Genomic DNA, 22,026 nt, shown 5'->3' with positions numbered 1-22,026 from the left:
ATCAGATATTCAATCTGTGTAAATCTGATAATTCGGGTTTTGCTTGCGAATCCACGTTTCGATCGCCTTAGTTTCATGGTCGAGATCGGAGCCAGTGAGATGGCTACGCCTGAGAAGCTCAAGGACCACATCCTGCGAATGGCCATTTACAGCAAGAGTGATAAAGAACTTGCTGTAGCTGGTGGTAACGGTGTACAAATTCAAGGCCATAGATAATGCCAGCGGCCAGGGCAAAATCAGAACCATAATCATAATTCTGTAGCAATGTGAAAATTGTGTTGCCGGACGAGACAGCCGCCATCGCGTCCAAGAAGCTGAACCAGCAGCAGGGTAAATGCTTTGAGTGTCATCGGCCAGGTCGCCAGCAGAAGGACTGCAGCGGGGCTGCCGTAGCTTTAGCGTCAGAGGAAGACGTTCGACTCAAAGAGTCACTGATACTAAGTTCCTTATCCGAAGGACACTTACAGCCCAAGACCAGGGCTCAAAGTTAACACCTTAACTTTTATGCTTCAAAACCAGAAGTGTTTTATTTACTATTATTGCGGCCAAGCCGCCTAGGGGTAAATGTATCTCTTTAACTATCTAGCATAGTTAAACCTAATCAAATGCATAACGTGTGGCTTTCAGCCAACGTACTGAGAGACCTTGTTAACTCTCCAACCTATGTACTGAGAGTTTGTTAACTCTCCGGGTACTTCGTACCCCTGTGTGCTCCACACCATGTAACCCCGTTACACAGGGCCTCCTCGAGCTCCTCGCGCGTCCTCTTTCGCTTACTCCGAACCATAGTTCTGCAGGATTGCTTTTTCATTGTTGATCTTGCCCCCTACCTTGGCTTGTCTGAACCACTTTCCTGGGGCATGGTACTTCCAGTACCCACGGGACTCTCCTGTTAGCAGATCCATGGATCCAACATCCTCAGATCCATAGGATCCAGTGACCAGACAGACCTTAGGTGGATCTGCAGTGACTTCACCCTTGGTAGGCTCAAACCATCGACCATGTTGGCGTTTCTCCCAATAACCACGTGCCTCTCCTCTGTGTAGATCCAGGGTTGAAGAGACTTCGGATCTGGAAAACTCATCCACTTGGCGCAAACTAGAGACCTTGGCAACTGACACTTCATGTAGATCACGTGTATTATCGACTGGATCTAGGGTCCTGCTACCTGGATCTGGCGATGTCTTGTTCACAAATGCATAAATGCAATACCTAGAGCGCTCGGCTCGTACCGGATTTAAACCCGGCGAGCGTCGTAGTTTAACATCTTCTCGGCCACTTCTGGCAACATCCCTCTGTGCTTGGCTGGATCAAACCATTGGCGGATCTGGTTGTAGAATTCTTCCATCGGACACTTGCCGACGTCGTGAATCTCGCCACACCCGCGACACACGTAGAAGCAATGATCTCCGGGATGACCTTTCTTGCCACACTTCTCACAGACCAGATGTTTCCAGCATCCAGATTCAGTGTGCTTCCGGGATCCGCACTGCGAACACCTGACCTGGGCTGTCCCGTCCATGAGATCTCGGGATCTGTACATCCCACGGTCCCCGGGTACGGTATCCCTCGGTCGAGAGTTGTCTCCGGTCTTCGCCGTTCGATCGTTGGACGCAGTGAGACAGACTCGACGGTAATTATCAGGGTCGGAGTCCGAACCGTCGGATCCTGACTCAGTTCCTGAGTCAGGCGCCGTGACTTGGTGGACACGTCGAGCTGGGGCCGTGGGCGTCGGAGCCTTTAGGCGATACTTGCCGGATCCGACCGCCGCCTTCTTCTGGCGGTGTTTCGCGCGATCCACCGCCCGCAGCACTTCCTCAAGCTCATCTGCGTCTGGAAGACGTAACAGGGTCAGCCTGTCGGCCAGATCCACATCTCCCAACGTCTCGATGAAGTGATCCACGTGTTCCCGCAGTACCTTGGATCCCCCATCCTTGATCTTCAACTTGGCCCGGCTCAGGATGAAATCGCTGAAAGCAGAATCCGGTTACTCAGTATAGAAATACACTGATAATACAAACGCATGAAGCGTGTCTATATTCTGCGTTCTTTTTAGAATTTTTCCCACTGGTTTTTTTTGTTCGCACAAGGTTTTCCCTCGTTAAGGTTTCCCTGACCAAGTACCGAGTTATCTGGACACAAGCGCTTATGAATAATAATCCATGCATAACAACAACTTTGCCATAGATACGCCAGTACATCTCACAGTCGCTGTCACAATCAGCATTTGTGTCAGTTGGTGTCATAATTTGTCGATTTTGTGGTTTCAGTGTGACAAATAAAATCATCATGAAATTCCCCCACTTTAGTGGCATCTGGTGGAGTGCTCGAGATGCCCCCGCCTCCAGCGTGGCGATGATAACTGGCGTAAGCTGCAGTGCTGTTCGTGGCACCCGCTTCGTCTTCTCCCTCATACATGTAGAAGCGCCCTTTGCAACTGGAAAGAGCTTTGTGTCCACCGAAACAGCCTCTGTCGATGCTAACATAGCGATTAACCCTTCTGGCGCAGCTTCATAATCTGGTCTCTCAGTCTCAGAGACTGCTTCAACCTCTGGAGCGGCCTGAGAAGTTGTAGTGCACGATGCGACCGTCGCAGTGTGTGTGGCAGCAGCTCGAGCAGCCGCTCGTGCCTTCTTTTGAGCGCGCAGTCGCTTTGCTGCTGTGTTTTGCTTCTATATCTTCTTCATGCGCGGGGGAGCCTGCTTCGTAGCAGCAGCAGGTGCAGACGGCACGTTGGGCTCCATCCTGGCGTGTCGCTTATCGGCCTTCTTTTCTAACGGAAAACCGCAGGAAAAGTTGGATCGGCTTGCCTAAGCGACTTTCTTGGCGGACTGAGGAAATGTCCTTTAAAACGGTTTTACCTCTGTTATGACAGTCAGTTTGATTAAATATGTTCAGAGGCAGGGAGGCTCTTGAAGTGGCCTCTAAACAGTATGATTACCTTGAAAGAATCTCTCTAAAATATTATAATGAGATTTAGGAGGTCCTGTCTCTGATGTTATGACTGGCTTAAACTATACTAGCACTAATGGCTGATGTGCAGCTACTAGTGGCTTTTAAAACTAACAAAGTGCTCACTTCGTCTTTTGACGTCTACTTCTTCTCTCTTCTTCTCTCTTCTTCTTCTCTACCTGCCTACCGAGCCATTCAAACGAATCGCTCATTCTTACGAGATCAACTCTATCCACATCCTTTGATCTTTTGATGATCATTCGCAGAATATGGACGCCGTTCCTCTACTCTCTATCATTAGGCTTTGCTCCACGCAGCCCGACTGGATTGTAGCGTAACGTTACTACTGTTTTAATAGGAGCGCCTTTAAATAGGATTAAATATGATAAACAGAGCTTGCAACAGACACAATTACGTGTTTCTACCGGACTACGATGTCATGGAGTACTAAGTGTCGTTTTTTTTTTAACCCCGGGATGGCTGCAAACTTCCCACCCTCCCCACAGATGCATTTTACGGTGAGATGACGAGACCAGAAATTTATACTACCCATAGGCTGGTAGGCAGCGGTAAACATTATAAACAAACGAATTGTTGCTCATTCAGTTTAGCTACAAGTGTTACATGTAGTAGTGGAGGCTGGCATTAGCAGGCTTTACCGCATGCGGCGTACGTGTACATGTAGTATTGCTTGATGTCGAAGGCCCAGCCTTTGAATCCAAAGCGCTCCTGGGAATAGGAAACGTATGACTGTCACATCATTTTTCATGTTTCTACTATTTGTATTAATAGGTACAGCCACAAGGTATACTGCTTACAAAGGACAAAGGTTACGTTTGTGCTGAGACTGACACTAGTTATTGTAATATGTGGAATATTAATATATGTATCTAAATCGAATCAATCTTTGAGCTAATGCGGAATAAGGTGCTGGGATAAGCTCACTTCACTGGATTTGTTTCGTATTCTGCAAAAAACAGTTTGATCACTGCGGCTAGCTTGTTTTCAAAAATCATTTTAATGCGGTGTGAACTGTTTGATGCTATTATATCAAATTTTGTCGGACAAAGCAATTCTAAGACGCGTTAGTGCAAAATCTTGCTTAGGTGATGTGAAGCATACATTTCCCGGGGGCCAGCATGATACGATTGCAGTGAATGCTTTCCTCATATTTTCGCTCCTTTTTTCAAATTAAAAAGATTAATTCACTTCGCGTGAAGAGAAGTTGAAAACCAAGAATGAAACGCCTCAAACAAATCACCAAACGATGAAAATATCTATTACAACGGGACTCGACGATAGTTTATATAGACCCGAACTGCAAATGCTTTCTCCGGGCGCAATTAAATGCAAGGAAAACTTTACCAAATGATTACTTTTTTCTAGGTTCTGCGGATTGAGGCACTCAATGTAGAATGATCACATTGGCACCACTTCTTTATTACTTGAAAAAGCTCGAAAAATGACTGAGCTATGATGAAAAGTGTGACGGGACGTCACACCGGGGGACCCACCACTCGGCAGTCCATCACCTTCTTGGATCTACTTCGTGGACGCACACAACCGTAATTATCTCGGGCAATATATATTTCTGGGTGGACCTTACGAAGGCAAGACACACTCTGTGTTGAAGAAGATGCCTTTGACAATGTCCAGAAGATAAATGTCTTGTAGCAGCACTGGCCCAAGCTTTATTAAAGCTTTAGACAAGCACCAGTTCAGAGAACTAAGGGTCAAGCTCAGGGTGAAATCGCTGAAAGCAGAATCCGGTTACTCAGTATAGAAATACACTGATAATACAAACGCATGAAGCGTGTCTATATTCTGCGTTCTTTTTAGAATTTTTCCCACTGGTTTTGTTTTGTTCGCACAAGGTTTTCCCTCGTTGAGGTTTCCCTGACCAAGTACCGAGTTATCTGGACACAAGCGCTTATGAATAATAATCCATGCATAACAACAACTTTGCCATAGATACGCCAGTACATCTCACAGTCGCTGTCACAATCAGCATTTGTGTCAGTTGGTGTCATAATTTGTCGATTTTGTGGTTTCAGTGTGACAAATAAAATCATCATGAAATTCCCCCACTTTAGTGGCATCTGGTGGAGTGGAGTGCTCGAGAAGCCCCCGCCTCCAGCGTGGCGATGATAACTGGCGTAAGCTGCAGTGCTGTTCGTGGCATCCGCTTCGTCTTCTCCCTCATACATGTAGAAGCGCCCTTTGCAACTGGAAAGAGCTTTGTGTCCACCGAAACAGCCTCTGCCGATGCTAACATAGCGATTAACCCTTCTGGCGCAGCTTCATAATCTGGTCTCTCAGTCTCAGAGACTGCTTCAACCTCTGGAGCGGCCTGAGAGGTTGTAGTGCACGATGCGACCGTCGCAGTGTGTGTGTGGCAGCAGCTCGAGCAGCCGCTCGTGTCTTCTTTTGAGCGCGCAGCCGCTTTGCTGCTGTGTTTTGCTTCTATATCTTCTTCATGCGCGGGGGAGCCTGCTTCGTAGCAGCAGCAGGTGCAGACGGCACGTTGGGCTCCATCCTTGAGTTCCTACCAGGCGTGTCGCTTATCGGCCTTCTTCCCTAACGGAAAACCGCAGGAAAAGTTGGATCGGCTTGCCTAAGCGACTTTCTTGGCGGACTGAGGAAATGTCCTTTAAAAACGATTTTACCTCTGTAATAACAGTCAGTTTGATTAAATATGTTCAGAGGCAGGGAGGCTCTTGAAGTGGCCTCTAAACAGTATGATTACCTTGAAAGAATCTCTCTAAATTATTATAATGAGATTTAGGAGGTCCTGTCTCTGATGTTATGACTGGCTTAAACTATACTAGCACTAATGGCTGATGTGCAGCTACTAGTGGCTTTTAAAACTAACAAAGTGCTCACTTCGTCTTTTGACGTCTACAAGTAACTTCTTCTTCTCTCTTCTTCTTCTCTACCTGCCTACCGAGCCATTCAAACGAATCGCTCATTCTTGCGAGATCAGCTCTATCCACATCCTTTGACCTTTGATGATCATTCGCAGGATATGGACGCCGTTCCTCTACTCTCTATCATTAGGCTTTGCTCCACGCAACCCGACTGGATTGTAGCGTAACGTTACTACTGTTTTAATAGGAGCGCCTTTAAATAGGATAAAATATGATAAACAGAGCTTGCAACAGACACAATTACGTGTTTCAACCGGACTACGATGTCATGGAGTACTAAGTGTCGTTTTTTTCTTAACCCCGGGATGGCTGCAAACTTCCCACCCTCCCCACAGATACATGTTACGGTGAGATGACGAGACCAGAAATTTAAACTACCCATAGGCTGGTAGGCAGCTGTAAACATTATAAACAAACGAATTGTAGCTCATTTAGTTAAGCTACAAGTGTTACATGTAGTAGTGGAGGCTGGCATTAGCAGGCTTTACCGCATGCGGCGTACGTGTACATGTAGTATTGCTTGATGTCGAAGCCCAGCCTTTGAATCCAAAGCGCTCCTGGGAATAGGAAACGTATGACTGTCACCTCATTTTTCATGCTTCTACTATTTGTATTAATAGGTACAGCTACAAGGTATACTGCTTACAAAGGACAAAGGTTACGTTTGTGCTGAGACTGACACTAGTTATTGTAATATGTGGAATATTAATATATGTATCTAAATCGAATCAATCTTTGAGCTAATGCGGAATAAGGTGCTGGGATAAGCTCACTTCACTGGATTTGTTTCGTATTCTGCAAAAAACAGTTTGATCACTGCGGCTAGCTTGTTTTCAAAAATCATTTTAATGCGGTGTGAACTGTTTGATGCTATTATATCAAATTTTGTCGGACAAAGCAATTCTAAGATGCGTTAGTGCAAAATCTTGCTTAGGTGATGTGAAGCATACATTTCCCGGGGGCCAGCATTGTACGATTGCAGTGACTGCTTTCCTCATATTTTCGCTCCTTTTGTCAAATTAAAAAGATTAATTCACTTCGCGTGAAGAGATGTTGAAAACCAAGAATGAAATACCTCAAACAAATCACCAAACGATGAAAATATCCCTTACAACGGGACTCGACGATAGTTTAAATAGACCCGAACTGCAAATGCTTTCTCCGGGCGCAATTAAATGCAAGGAAAACTTTACCAAATGATTACTTTTTTCTAGGTTCTGCGGATTGAGGCACTCAATGTAGAATGATCACATTGGCACCACTTCTTTATTACTTGAAAAAGCTCGAAAAATGACTGAGCTATGATGAAAAGTGTGACGGGACGTCACACCGGGGGACCCACCACTCGGCAGTCCATCACCTTCTTGGATCTACTTCGTGGACGCACACAACCGTAATTATCTCGGGCAATATATATGTCTGGGTGGACCTTACAAAGGCAAGACACACTCTGTGTTGAAGAAGATGCCTTTGACAATGTCCAGAAGATAAATGTCCTGTAGCAGCACTGGCCCAAGCTTTATTAAAGCTTTAGACAAGCACCAGTTCAGAGAACTAAGGGTCAAGCTCAGGGTGAAATCGCTGAAAGCAGAATCCGGTTACTCAGTATAGAAATACACTGATAATACAAACGCATGAAGCGTGTCTATATTCTGCGTTCTTTTTAGAATTTTTCCCACTGGTTTTGTTTTGTTCGCACAAGGTTTTCCCTCGTTGAGGTTTCCCTGACCAAGTACCGAGTTATCTGGACACAAGCGCTTATGAATAATAATCCATGCATAACAACAACTTTGCCATAGATACGCCAGTACATCTCACAGTCGCTGTCACAATCAGCATTTGTGTCAGTTGGTGTCATAATTTGTCGATTTTGTGGTTTCAGTGTGACAAATAAAATCATCATGAAATTCCCCCACTTTAGTGGCATCTGGTGGAGTGGAGTGCTCGAGAAGCCCCCGCCTCCAGCGTGGCGATGATAACTGGCGTAAGCTGCAGTGCTGTTCGTGGCATCCGCTTCGTCTTCTCCCTCATACATGTAGAAGCGCCCTTTGCAACTGGAAAGAGCTTTGTGTCCACCGAAACAGCCTCTGCCGATGCTAACATAGCGATTAACCCTTCTGGCGCAGCTTCATAATCTGGTCTCTCAGTCTCAGAGACTGCTTCAACCTCTGGAGCGGCCTGAGAAGTTGTAGTGCACGATGCGACCGTCGCAGTGTGTGTGGCAGCAGCTCGAGCAGCCGCTCGTGCCTTCTTTTGAGCGCGCAGCCGCTTTGCTGCTGTGTTTTGCTTCTATATCTTCTTCATGCGCGGGGGAGCCTGCTTCGTAGCAGCAGCAGGTGCAGACGGCACGTTGGGCTCCATCCTTGAGTTCCTACCAGGCGTGTCGCTTATCGGCCTTCTTCCCTAACGGAAAACCGCAGGAAAAGTTGGATCGGCTTGCCTAAGCGACTTTCTTGGCGGACTGAGGAAATGTCCTTTAAAAACGGTTTTACCTTTGTTATAACGGTCAGTTTGATTAAATATGTTCAGAGGCAGGGAGGCTCTTGAAGTGGCCTCTAAACAGTATGATTACCTTGAAAGAATCTCTCTGAATTATTATAATGAGATTTAGGAGGTCCTGCCTCTGATGTTATGACTGGCTTAAACTATACTAGCACTAATGGCTGATGTGCAGCAACTAGTGGCTTTTAAAACTAACAAAGTGCTCACTTCGTCTTTTGACGTCTACAAGTAACTTCTTCTTCTCTCTTCTTCTTCTCTACCTGCCTACCGAGCCATTCAAACGAATCGCTCATTCTTACGAGATCAGCTCTATCCATATCCTTTGATCTTTTGATGATCATTCGCATGATATGGACGCCGTTCCTCTACTCTCTATCATTAGGCTTTGCTCCACGCAGCCCGACTGGATTGTAGCGTAACGTTACTACTGTTTTAATAGGAGCGCCTTTGAATAGGATAAAATATGATAAACAGAGCTTGCAACAGACACAATTACGTGTTCAACCGGACTACGATGTCATGGAGTACTAAGTGTCGTTTTTTCTTAACCCCGGGATGGCTGCAAACTTCCCACCCTCCCCACAGATACATGTTACGGGAGATGACGAGACCAGAAATTTATACTACCCATAGGCTGGTAGGCAGCTGTAAACATTATAAACAAACGAATTGTAGCTCATTTAGTTAAGCTACAAGTGTTACATGTAGTAGTGGAGGCTGGCATTAGCAGGCTTTACCGCATGCAACGTGCGTGTACATGTAGTATTGCTTGATGTCGAAGCCCAGCCTTTGAATCCAAAGCGCTCCTGGGAATAGGAAACGTATGACTGTCACCTCATTTTTCATGTTTCTACTATTTGTATTAATAGGTACAGCTACAAGGTATACTGCTTACAAAGGACAAAGGTTACGTTTGTGCTGAGACTGACACTAGTTATTGTAATATGTGGAATATTAATATATGTATCTAAATCGAATCAATCTTTGAGCTAATGCGGAATAAGGTGCTGGGATAAGCTCACTTCACTGGATTTGTTTCGTATTCTGCAAAAAACAGTTTGATCACTGCGGCTAGCTTGTTTTCAAAAATCATTTTAATGCGGTGTGAACTGTTTGATGCTATTATATCAAATTTTGTCGGACAAAGCAATTCTAAGACGCGTTAGTGCAAAATCTTGCTTAGGTGATGTGAAGCATACATTTCCCGGGGGCCAGCATGATACGATTGCAGTGACTGCTTTCCTCATATTTTCGCTCCTTTTTTCAAATTAAAAAGATTAATTCACTTCGCGTGAAGAGAAGTTGAAAACCAAGAATGAAATACCTCAAACAAATCACCAAACGATGAAAATATCTCTTACAACGGGACTCGACGATAGTTTAAATAGACCCGAACTGCAAATGCTTTCTCCGGGCGCAATTAAATGCAAGAAAAACTTTACCAAATGATTACTTTTTTCTAGGTTCTGCGGATTGAGGCACTCGATGTAGAATGATCACATTGGCACCACTTCTTTAATACTTGAAAAAGCTCGAAAAATGACTGAGCTATGATGAAAAGTGCGACGGGACGTCACACCGGGGGACCCACCACTCGGCAGTCCATCACCTTCTTGGAACTACTTCGTGGACGCACACAACCCTCTGTAAAGGGATACTTCAAATGGTCAGGTCATTGGCAAAATTGGCGGGAAAATTGTTCATATGAAAAATCGTGCTGACGCTACGTATTAACCACGCTTCCGTTGGAGCTGTGCGACCGAAATTATCTCCGATTTAAAGAATTGTTAATTCTTTTTCTGACCAGACAAGTACGCAAATATTTTACTTTGGTAGAATGCAGATACGTTTAATTTGGTGGGCGGTTAGACCCAGTGGATATGCCACCACAAACAACCTGGTGGAGCAGCTTAACGATCTGATCAACCGTGACTACACTATCCGGACCAAACATAAGATTGAGGCACTGTTCTAGCTGCTGGTGAATTGTTGCGATCATCAGTCGGTAACTCTAAGAATCTTTGAGGAATCCCCTGAAGCCACCCAGCAGTTATACTCAAGGGTTAAAGAATTTCGCCACCGAGATCTTCTTGTGGATATGACTCCCAGCCTGTCCAGCATCGACTTCCTACTTGTTTCCCCAAACCCAGACGTGATTCGTGTGCCGTCGCGTGGCTGTGAGCGTATCTATCTTCCGGAGCTCGGGCCCACTCGCGAGGTAGCCCTGGTGTCGACCCAGATGGAATTAAATTACGCGCGAATGAAGGGGTTTGGGCAGTCTGAGGGAGGCTGGCATGTGCGTTTGAGTGCGAATCTCGTACTACTTCAAGCTTGCAAACTGCATTCACGTGATTTTTGCTCTGCAGAATAAGAACTACACTGGACTAGGTGATAAAAAGACTATAGTTCTGTGTCTAAACAACGCCGCCGATCGGATACGCCTAGTGCCCGCGAGCCCACCGGTCGCCCACTGGCAAACCGACATGCGTAGAATACGGAGTGAAATTCGTTAGCCGTAAGTACAGTCGCTTCTCGATAAACAAAGAAACTTTAGCTTCGTGTCTATTTCTCAAACTAATAATACCATCACGTTCACCTTCAATATTAATCTAAACTTAAACTAATCTTGGTTTGCTTTCATTTTCCAGCTCACCTCGGCGATGGCAAGCCAACACGACGGGCCCTCAACGGACGCAGCCCAATAACATCATTTCCTGCCCCCTTCAGGTGGTATCAAGCGCACATTCACCCCCGTGGGGTGGGGGCGCCTCGATGAGGTTGCGGCCCGTAACTTTAGCAATTGGGATTATGTTTAACGAGGTGATACCTCAAATACGGCAGACGCAATCAAGTGGCTGACCGATGCTGTGCCAAAAGTACGCATCACCAAGGCCCGCCTCATTGAGGTAGATGCTTTAGGTGATGACGCTGGTGAAACGGAAGGCGTCCAACCGACTGGGGCCGACTTAAGCGGGCTACCACCCTACCAGATGCGGACCATCATCGCTGATCGACGAATTAACGGTCGCGTCTAATTCCTTACCTCTTGGGAGCCGACATGGGAGCCGGCAGCTAATCTCCCCTCAAACGAAATATGTACATACCGTAGGCGCTAGCGGCGCCGAGTAGAGCGCGCCTACGCTGAAACGGAAGTGACAGAAGATTAAACAAGTATCAGCAGGCTCATGATACATATATTCTTCTTTTTTACATAATAAATTCCTGTTTCTTCACCTCATGCAGAGCTATTTATATGATCAACACTAGCAACGCACTAGGCCATCCGCAAGAGCAGTACAGGGTTTTCACCCTTCAACATGCCCCGCACAACCCAGTTGGCCGCTACCAAACCATATTACAGCTCAGCATGTCTGGGTAGAACGTACTGGATGCCGAGGTAGAGCGTAGTGGTAGCGTGCACGTCGGTAGCTGGGCCTTCACTGTGCACGGGCACCGCCGTGCCAGGAATCCCATCGAGGTCCGCGCCCAAGGCCTTTGCTGTCTAGTGAGGAAACTGCCAAATTAGCTGACTGCTCCTCGCTACAAGGGGCAGTCAGCTCATTGGTTAAATGTCGGGACGCCTGAATGACCCACGTCTTACAGAGCCTCTGCCGCAGATCCTCCGGCGTAGTACCAGAGAACAGCCAGCACACGCACGATCTGTGTGGCACGCAGACTGTGCGTGTGCTGGCTGCATTTCGCTTTGTATTTGAGCTCTTTTGTCGTAATGGAGCAGCGCAGCTGAGGCGAGCACTTTAACTACGTCCGCGCGCAGACTCATATACGCGGAAAGGCTGTGCGCAACTACGAAGAGGCGTCCAACCAGCAGTTCAAAACGTTGCCGAACTTTGTCTCAAAGCAGGTCAATGTTAGTAAGCGGGCCGTTGACCTGATAGCCCAACCGGACAATGCCTATGCAACCTTTTGAGCTTCGTGCGTCGTACAAACAATGTAATTGAATGCCTTGCTCATCGCCGTCATGCTCCAACCGCCTTGATCAAGATTCCACGGGGTTCCGATATTGCTATCTATATTGCCCTTTTGGGCGGTCCCTCGTCGGAAAGAATGGGATAACAAGCCTACCGTCAAGCTGTACTTGTCTTAAATGCATTGAGAGCTTCACCTTTGAAGCACGTGGTTCACATACGCGTGAATGCCAGGTACGTTGGTAACTCTTTCACGGAACCTGCATCTCGCGCAAGTGATGACTGTGTGTGTGGCTCTGCTATTTCCCTAGTTTATAGAAGATCATGCAAAAAGATCTCGTCCTGGGGAATTGTCGGTAGGGTCAGCCGTTTGGGGTAACTGGTCCAACGGAAATCCGCTCGGCGTCGAGTGCATCGCTGTCGCAACAGCGAGAGCATGTTTAGGGCAGGATTAGAGATTTTTATGATCGCAATAGAGCGAAGCCGCTTGCTGTGATGCTGACTTCATGCGCTTGAAGCTGATGAATAAACACTCACCTGTCAGAACATATTTTTTACACAAATGTATTAGCGTACATGTATAAAATATAATGTTGGTATACCGAAACTTGGTTTTTCATCAAGTAAAGAGTGTCAGAGGGCCGACCTAACAGATACAACAGAGGCTCGAGAAGGGCAGCATCTTTGTAGTCGTTTGCAGATGTCGCGTGCTTCACGATAGTACCGCATAGAGCGCGTAGGTCGCTTTTGGTGCAAGGTTCGTGAGCTCAGCTCCGCGCTTGGAGAAGTATTTTCAAGAATCGACGCAACCTTTTAAAGCGTCGTTTTGGTACTCCATCTAGAGCTGAAAACATTTCTAAAAGGTGTTTTTCACGTCACCAAAATAGCTAGCGACAGAGTTCTTGGATAGTAAATCGCCCATAGAGTTCTCTTTAAAAAGCTAAAAAGAGGGCGAACTTGTCAAATCATGTTACCAGTCGTGTCTGTGCTGACTACCTCGTAAATTATCTTGAGTGTCAGACGCTCAGCGATTGCAAATCGTTCGAATGCGTTGAGTACCGTTGAGCGCGCTCGTTGCGTGTTCCCTGGAATCAGCGCCATCGGGGACATCACTCTCGTTGCTGAGTGGATGCAAACCGCCTCGTCTGTCATATCTCTCGAATATGATCGATGTCCGAGTATGTCCGGTATTTAAGATTAAATATTTAGATTACTGATGTTTACTAAAGGTAATATTCATTATTTTGAAATATTCGGACATAACATGTCCGAGTTCGGCTCTTCTCAAACACAGGATCTTTACGTACATTTCATTGGCCAAAATGAATTATTGCAGAATTGTGATTGGCGCTACTCTATTGCAAATTTTTCTTGAAATAGACTTGTGCACGCTATTCTACCATACCATAAAATATCCGACCTCCGACCTTAAAGGACCTGTGCCAATAATTTGGTACATCACACAAAAAAAGTCAAAGCACTTTATTTGACAGTCACGGTACTTAACGGTAATCAATGTGTTTGGATGTGCAATGATGCCAAAGCGCAAATTGAAAATTCAGAAGAGAGCGTGTTGTGTCAAGTTTATAGACAGCTCAGAATTGCATGAAACGGCCTGTAGGCTGAGAAAACGCAAAAATCCTGCAAATTCAGTAAATAAGAAAATGAAGCCGAAAGTGGTGGCGATCCGGATAATCAGACGCTGTCCGGGTACTCGAGGATAGTGACAGCCAGCCATCGATAAACGAGCATGATTGGGCAATCAACGTCCAATAACAAGACACCATTTGGCTCCGTACATCCAAACAACCAGTCAGTTTCCAGCCGCAGACAGCCAACCGATGTTGTCGACAGCACGATCACGGCCTCACTCTTCATTTTTTTCGCTATTGAGCAGACCTTCTCCTTGGTCTCTGAGACCGCACAGGCCGTCCAGGTCGCACCGTAAGTATCCGCTAAGGAACCGCTGCCTCCCCTTGAGCGACAGCGTAGCTCAATGGTGAGAGCGCAGGTCAATGCCCTGAGGATGTTGGTTCGAATTAACCGTTGTGTTTTTTTACTCTGCTGTGTATGTTTACTGCTCTTGCTGTTTTTTTTTTACTACTATGAGCGCAAGTTCATTTATTGACTAGCGTTGTATACATTCAACATGCAGAGGCGGACACAGCTTAGAAAATATGGGGGGCAGTAATGTGTTATAAGATATGCACTCGGCGGCGCTTTTAGGGATACCATCAGAGTCTGAAAAAAAAAGTTGGCAGCCAAGCATAAAAAAATTATGTCTTAAGGACTTTGAGCTTCGGCAAACGATTGATAATAAATTAGCTGGGTTGATAAAACTGGTACAAAAAGGAAATATAGCATAGGCTAGCATGCTGAATATCAACGCGAGATACCGAGATAAGTACTGTATCCGATAGCGCTTGTCTTGAAGACGGAGAGAGAGAATAAGCTGTGGTCTTTGGGCGCACAGCGCTCCAAAAATGGATGGTGTGTGTCTTTTCTATGAAAAATTGTATTGCTTCAAATGTTGCGAGGATATACAATATTGCAGTTCCAACTGCGCAATCTATGCTGTGATTTACAAATGGAGCTAGAAATGTCGGCTAATGCGGGTATTTGTCTAGACCTCTGGATACCATAAATCGAGCAAAAAACAGCTGCTGTGCAGCAGTGTTTTGGCGTTTTAGGGCCAACGCTTCCCGTTATTCTGTAGAAGTGTCCTCCCACTTAAGATGCCAGCATTGTACGTCAACCTTCTTCTTATTGTCCGTCATGGATCCTTCTCGAAGATGTCGACTTCAACCTTTCTCAGATTTTAGCTGCCCAATATAGCAGAATCTACCTCCCAAACTTAAATTTTGTATGTGTTTGAAAGATGGATTGATGCCCACGTTTAATTTGGAAACCCAAAATCAGACTTAATACATTGGCTCATATTAAAATTCACTTAGAGTTCGCATTAAAGTTTCCGACAATTGCTTTCACTGGTCATTCTCGGTTTTGCTACCGTCTCGCTCAAGTGTAGGTCCCACCGTTACCCTTCAGGGGGGGAGGGGGTCACAAGCGCTTTCATATCCCTTCAGGCGACAGTGATCCGGCTTAGGTCACCGTGGCACTCGTGTCTTGGCTTCTTAGCATCTTAACAGGATCGCCAATGGCTCATTAGAGGGCGAAAATCCGGTTATCCGGCTCCCGTGAATTTCCAGTCTTTGACCGTTTGTACTTTACACGGTGGCAATTTAAGAGAGTCAGGAAAATTTAAACTTAAAAGAGTAAAATGTACTCTGGAGTAAGGGGCTAATAGCCCGAACATGTCAATTTAATTTTAAAGGGCTAGGTGATGATTAAAAATAAGGTTTTAGCGTTAAAATCATATTTTACAAAGCCCTTTCACTTAAATGATCCCTTGACTGCTAACTTTATTTCTGACTTTGTTGTTTTAGCTGAATTTTCCAGTTTGACTTGTAAATGTACCTTTGCAGCCAAAAGCTTTCATAAATCGGAGTTTTTCAAACTGACTTTGGCTTAAGGCATTAGTTAAAGCGTCCGCTATTATACGCTTGTGCTACAATAAGTAACCCAGATTTAGTTATCTTCATGCACATCCCAAACAAAAAATTCCTAATATCAATATGCTTTGTAGATGAGTGACTTCAAGGGTCTTTAATGGTACTAAAAGCGACAGTAATATCGCACCAACAATGAGTCGGTAGTATTTGCTCATATCCTATTTTTTGCAGTAGTAGTCCTAACCACATCGCCTCTCTTACTCTTTCACTAGCAGTTACTAATTCCGATTCCGCTGTATTAAGACTAATACAATTTTGCTTAATATTTTTCCAAGTAATGCATGCCCCAGCAAGTATTGATACATATCCTGTAATTGATTTCCTTTCTTCAGATGCATTCGCGAAGCTCGCATCTATGTATAGCTCTAAATTAATAGTACTTTTGCCATTGTACTCGATGCCATACCTCGACGTTCCTTTCAAGTACTTTAGTACTCGCTGAGCCGCTCTCCAATAATTCTTATTATTGCAAGAAAGATATTTACTTAATTTTCTCACAGTGTTAGCTTTATCAGATCTAGTACCTCTGACTAGATACACTAATTATCCAGCTAAATCTCTGTAATTAAATGGCTATGTCACTTTTTCTTCAGGTTTAAGCTTAGTTTTCTTTTCTAAAATCACACCTTTACCTTGTGGTGTTGCAAAATATCTAATCTCAAACGTTTCTAGGAGGTCGTTAATATACTTTTGCTGAGATATGCGAAGCGTCTTATTTGCTAGGTCTCTTTATTCTCCATTATAAGCAGGTAGTGTAATTTGCCCAAGTCTTTCATATTAAACTTGTCAGACAGCTTAGCTTTAAGCTCATTTATTGTACTTTAATTTAAGCCTGCAATTGTCAGGTCATCCACATATACACACACTATTATGACATGCTTAACTCCATTATTCCCACCTTTTTAGATACAAGTAATGTTCTTTCTTGCATCTAAAAAAACCTAACGGCTTTAAAAAGTCATTCCAAACTTCATACCAAAAACTGGGAGCTTGGTTCAGTCTATGTAGGCTTTTTTTGTGACGTATTTTCCGTCAAGGCTCGTGCCCTTAGCGTGTACGAGGAGGCACGCAGCCTAAACGATGATTGGCTTACAGGCACGTTTCCTGTAAGGTGATTGGTGGAAGGGATAATGTTCTGCATTTTGATTAGCTAATAAGGGTCACGCTTCCTCTGCTATTACACAGTAGCACTTGTAAAGTCCAAGCTTCGCCTTGTCCAAGAAATCGACCCTCGCGTCGAAATTTTTTCAAGAACTGCAAATAGTGATGGAAGAGACCACCACGCCGCAAACCGTTGAAGGTCTTCTCCAGTTGCTGGTCAGACAGCAGTCTGAGTCAGGGATGCCGCAAATGCAATACTCAGATTATTACATCCATGATCAGAGGCGCCAATTAATAATTTATTTATTTAAGTTATTCCTACCCATTCTCGGGCGTACCTCGTCCATTGCATTGACATCCCACAAGTCGTGATTATAGCATAGACACATGATCATCTCGAGCGTTTCAGGGACACATATGGATAACGAGTGGCAGTCAAAAGGGACTTGGCACCGTTGCAAAAAAGCTGGCCACATTGCGCTAAACAGCCCTTCAAAATAGCTCTCTTTCAAAACGGGGTCGTGTGACGTATTTTACGTCAAGGCTCGTGCCTCTAGCGTGTTGCGTACGAAGAGACACGCAGCCTAAACGCTGATTGACTTACAGGTATGTTTCCTGTAAGGTGATTGGTGGAAGGGATAACGTTCTGCGTTTTGATTAGCTAATAAGGTTTAGCTTCAACTTGTAGGGTCATATTGTCTGTAGCAAGGATATCTAACCTTAATTCACTTTTCAATTTACCATCAAGTGACTACGCATCCTCTGCTATTACATAGTAGCACTTGTAAAGTCCAAGCTTCGCCTTGTCCAAGAAACCAACCCTCGCGCCGAATTTTTTTCAAGAACTGCAAAAAGTGATGGAAGAGACCACCACGCCGCAAACCGCTGAAGGTCTTCTCCAGTTGCTGGTCAGACAGCAGTCTGAGTCAAGGATGCCGAGAATGCAATACTCAGATTATTACATCCAGGTCAGAGGCGTCATTTAATCATGATCATCTAGAGCGTTTCAGGGTCAAGACGCTTGTGTAGGCCGGATAGCACCAGTTTCGCCATTGAGAAGAAGCGCTCGCGCTCATTAGAAGTCGGTGGAATGAACGCGACATTCACGTAGTGCGAGCGCTTCGTCGACTTGCGCTTCTTGAAAGCTGCACGTACGATGAAGAACTCTCTGTGACTGCTGAGGCCTGTGCTAAAGTTAACAATCTAAATCCAGCACAAGCCGCCTTCTGCTTGTCCACTCGTCCAAAACGATTCCGAACGAATCGGGTAACTCGCTTGCAACACGACGCTCGATGAGGTCGAACAGCAGCTCCATAGACTTCTTTAGCGTCTCTACCGACACAGAGGAGAGCGCCGAGTTCGGGCGCGTTAGCTGTCGCTCTACAAAGGCAAACGGGAGGCGGTCGCTGACAACACACTCGCCCCCAATGGTACAGGTCCCGTGTGCGCTGGCTCACGAGACGTAGGTTTAGCGGGCTCTGGCGGCGTGCAGCCTCCTCTGCATCTTGCTCGTAGTCTTCATGGTTGCGACGCAAATGGTTCAGTAGATTCGTGTAGCCATTTCCTTTCTTGTACTGCTTATTGCACCTTGTGCACTTGTACCGTATTTCGCATGTGGAGAGCTGCACCCTCATATGAGTTGCACCTAGATATTGACCAATCACATTCGGCTATCTTGAACTGAGGAAATCGCATGTAGAGAGATGCACCATTCCGAAGCCAACCTAGTCTTTGCGGCAAAATTCGCGCCGGCAGTCGGTCATTTGCCATGACACGCACGAAACCTCGCCCAGTGGGCAGACCACGTGTCGGTGGTAAAGGACACCACCAGACCAAAAACACGGTCAAGAGCATCACGGTGCAGAAGAAGTTACAATTTTTGTCGTTTTGGGAAAATGCTCCTCTTCCTAAAATGCGTCATACAATTGATCAATTTTGGCACGATCTAAATCCTGATTTTTACAACTCAAAGCGCACTATGATTCAGCGCTGGCGACGAGAGGAAACAAAGCTAAGGTCAGCATTGAAGAAGAATAAAGGTGGCTATCAAAAGGTGAGGAGCTTAGACGTAGGAACGATTCTGAGTAAGGAGGTAGAATTAGAGATTGTGTAGTGGGTGAACTGTTTAAGGGAAGAGGGTGTACCAGTATCGCCTCAAATGCTAGCGATTCAAGCGCGTCAGACTGCCATGGAAGCTGGCATCAACGCGTTTAGAGCTTCAGATAAGTGGATTAAGGGCTTTAGACTTCGACACCGCCTGAGTATGCGTGTACCTACTCGTCAAGGGCAAGTCAGGCTTTCGGATGCTGACAAGGTAAAAGTAGCATTTGCTATTGAAGTCGAGAGGAAGGCTCGTCAGTTGGGATCCGCACATTTTTAATGCAGACCAAACAGGTTCGTTTTTATTTTTATTTTTACTTGATTTTATTGAAACGCTTTTTATTTAACTTTTTTATTTTAGCTGCTTTCTTTGAATATTTGCCTGTGAAGAGAACGATCAGTAAACGCGGGGCCAAAACCGTTTGGGTAAAGTGTGCTGGCGTCTCTAAAGAAAAAGCTACGGTAATGCTGCTGGGAGACTCTGACGGGACTAAATACACCCCGTTCGTCATCTTCAAGATAAATCCATCCAAGATTAAGAGGACTCATATCTAAAATATCGAAAAGCGCTTTTGATTTGGTGTTAGAACGTGGCCGGAGATCAAGCGCCTTCAAGAAGAGACCAAATTGCAAATATGCACGAATGCAAAAAGTATGTGTTAAAAGCGATTTGATAATAGTTGTATTCATTCTAATTATTTTTTATATAGGCTGGTGGAATATTTATCTATCGCTGAAGTTTCTGAAGTTCCACTTTGATCGCTCCGAGAGGAGCCGGTGCTTCTCCTTTGGGACGATTTTAGCGGTCATTGAACCGCAGAGGTTCTTGCCTACGCTGCTTCAATCAACGTCGTGTTGATGAAGGTGCCACCAAATGCTACGTCTGTCTGTCAACCGGCAGACGTAGCATGGAACCATCCTTTTAAAAGCGGACTACGTAGGTGCTGGCTCGAAAATTTGCAAGAACAGCTGCAAAAGCCAAGAGAAGAGGGATCAAAGTTCAAGCTAGCGCCGCCTGGACGCGCGGGAATGTGCCGATGGGTGTGCAGCAGTTGGGAAGCTCTGAGCGCTGAAACCATCCAAAATGGGTACAAGAAGTGCGACTTGCGTTTCGACACCGACTGCCTTGCGGCTGCGTCTTTGGTGGAGGGGTTTCAGCGACAATCGCTAGTAGGGTCAAGTACTGACGAAGATCACGATTTTGATAGATGGCTCACCGCAGAAGAGGATGGCAACGTGAGTGCTGACATAGCCGTCGTGTAAATACACTTTTTCTAAAGAAAAAAAGGTTTCTGTATATTTTGATTGTGTCTTTTGAATATGTATTTATCCGGGTTTGATTTGCTATGTGAACATTAGGTGCATCTCTCTACATGCGAAATACGATACATACCCTCTCCTTCTGTAGTGAAGAGCATAGAGCAATTTGACTGCTAGTAAGGACCATTTTGTGCGCGAAAAGTGCTGTTACTGGTGGTTGGCTGCTAAAATGGCTTGTGCACTTCTGTTTCCTTGGTTTAACACGTCATCTGGGGTGCTGTGGCAAATGGTTGGTGCGGGACAAACGTGCTTAGACCTTTGGGTTCTCTTAATCAATTCATATATGAATGTTGACAAATTCAAATAAGGATTGGTGATGTAGGAATTAATATTTGAGTTTTAGCATTCGAATTAGTTATTAGGAGTATTATTTTTTCGGCATCCCTGGTCTGAGTTCCAAGGCCTTATGCATCAGCAGATGGCTGCTAGCCAAGCTCGCATCGACGCGTTCACCGCACGGCCAACCCTGGCCCGCAAGCATCAACCACCGTCGTATGAGGGCAAGCTGGACGAAGACCTCAAGCTATGGATGAATATCATCACTTATCGGACCTCACTTAAGTTTATTATCAGCATTAATGGTCAATCATATATTTATTTGTTTTGGATAACCAATCATATCCAAATAATATGTCAGTCTTGGCCAATCAATCCGTCAAGGGTTAGGTTGGTCATCTAAACTTCACATCGGTCCGAGGGGCACGAAAATATGTGTATCTTCTAACAAATATTAAGATGCCGGCGTATCACACGCATATTTTCATTTTATCCGACCGGCGTAATTATTTCGGTACAAGCGACTCCATAAGCGCTTTTAAATTGTGTTGTATTCATACCGTAGCAATTTCTCGAAAGCGCTTAAATGGCAACATGATGCATGCAATTAAGAGCCTCTGTGATGACGAGATGCAGTAGCTACACTTGTAGCTTCTAAAAGCTTCCGTGAGGTGGTGCATTGCGAATTCTTATTATTGTACGCGTTATTAAGGAGACGTTGACAAGTTGCATCAATTACTTGGACATGTTTTACATTATTTAACGCTCGCTAGCTACACGTAACTACTGAGAGCATCGAGCTCTATATCGACACGACGGGACATGCATCTGGACTTGGTGCTTCGCCAGCGGGCTACCAGCCGGCAGCATGCTTCCCGCCCTGCCGGGTGGGGCAACAGCTCTTGCGGGGTCTGCACGGAGCCTAGCGGTGGCATCCTTGCTGCAGGTGGTAGAGTACAGCCAGAGTCCGGAGCGCCACCTGCAGGAACACACCCAACGGACAGCCTGCCGCCCACCCTGCCGGGCAAGCCGCCACAGCCCTTGAGGGTCCGCCCGCTGCTGATATCCCCCTTGCTCCTTCCACACTTGCCCTTTCTGGCCTTGCTGCCGTTCCTCTTTTCGTCGCCGCCACCCTCCTGCCACACGTGTCGCCGCCGCCGTCGTCGCCCCTCGCCACCTTCCTCCTGCCTTGGCTGTAAAATAAAAATGTTAGTGTGTGGCCCACAACATCTAATTTTAGACTTTATATATTTGTTTTGAGGGTTGTTATTATTATGTACCATGCATTTAGTACATGTCCGATAAGGTCATCCGGTCCGATAAATTTTGGTATGGATGAATATCATCATT

The 22,026-nt window shown here is 45.4% G+C and overlaps 1 protein-coding gene and 1 non-coding gene across 2 annotated transcripts; one reads left to right on the top strand and one right to left on the bottom strand.

The window, feature by feature from the left end:
- Window positions 1-14,289: 14,289 nt before the first annotated feature.
- Window positions 14,290-14,359, top strand: PITG_27202. Its single transcript has one exon. It is a non-coding gene; the product is annotated as a tRNA-Ile (tRNA).
- A 7,090-nt stretch (window positions 14,360-21,449) lies between these two features.
- PITG_09230 (uncharacterized protein) lies at window positions 21,450-21,959 on the bottom strand (the record flags this gene model as incomplete). The annotated part of the gene is made up of 2 exons (XM_002903476.1): window positions 21,450-21,869; window positions 21,957-21,959. 2 exons carry the CDS (start codon window positions 21,957-21,959, stop codon window positions 21,450-21,452), a joined length of 423 nt encoding a protein of 140 aa, XP_002903522.1.
- Window positions 21,960-22,026: the final 67 nt, after the last annotated feature.

Source organism: Phytophthora infestans, genomic scaffold (assembly GCF_000142945.1).
Source record: "Phytophthora infestans T30-4 supercont1.14 genomic scaffold, whole genome shotgun sequence".
In the NCBI taxonomy this organism is placed as follows: domain Eukaryota; phylum Oomycota; class Peronosporomycetes; order Peronosporales; family Peronosporaceae; genus Phytophthora; species Phytophthora infestans.
This window is presented reverse-complemented; position numbering and strand designations above follow the sequence as displayed.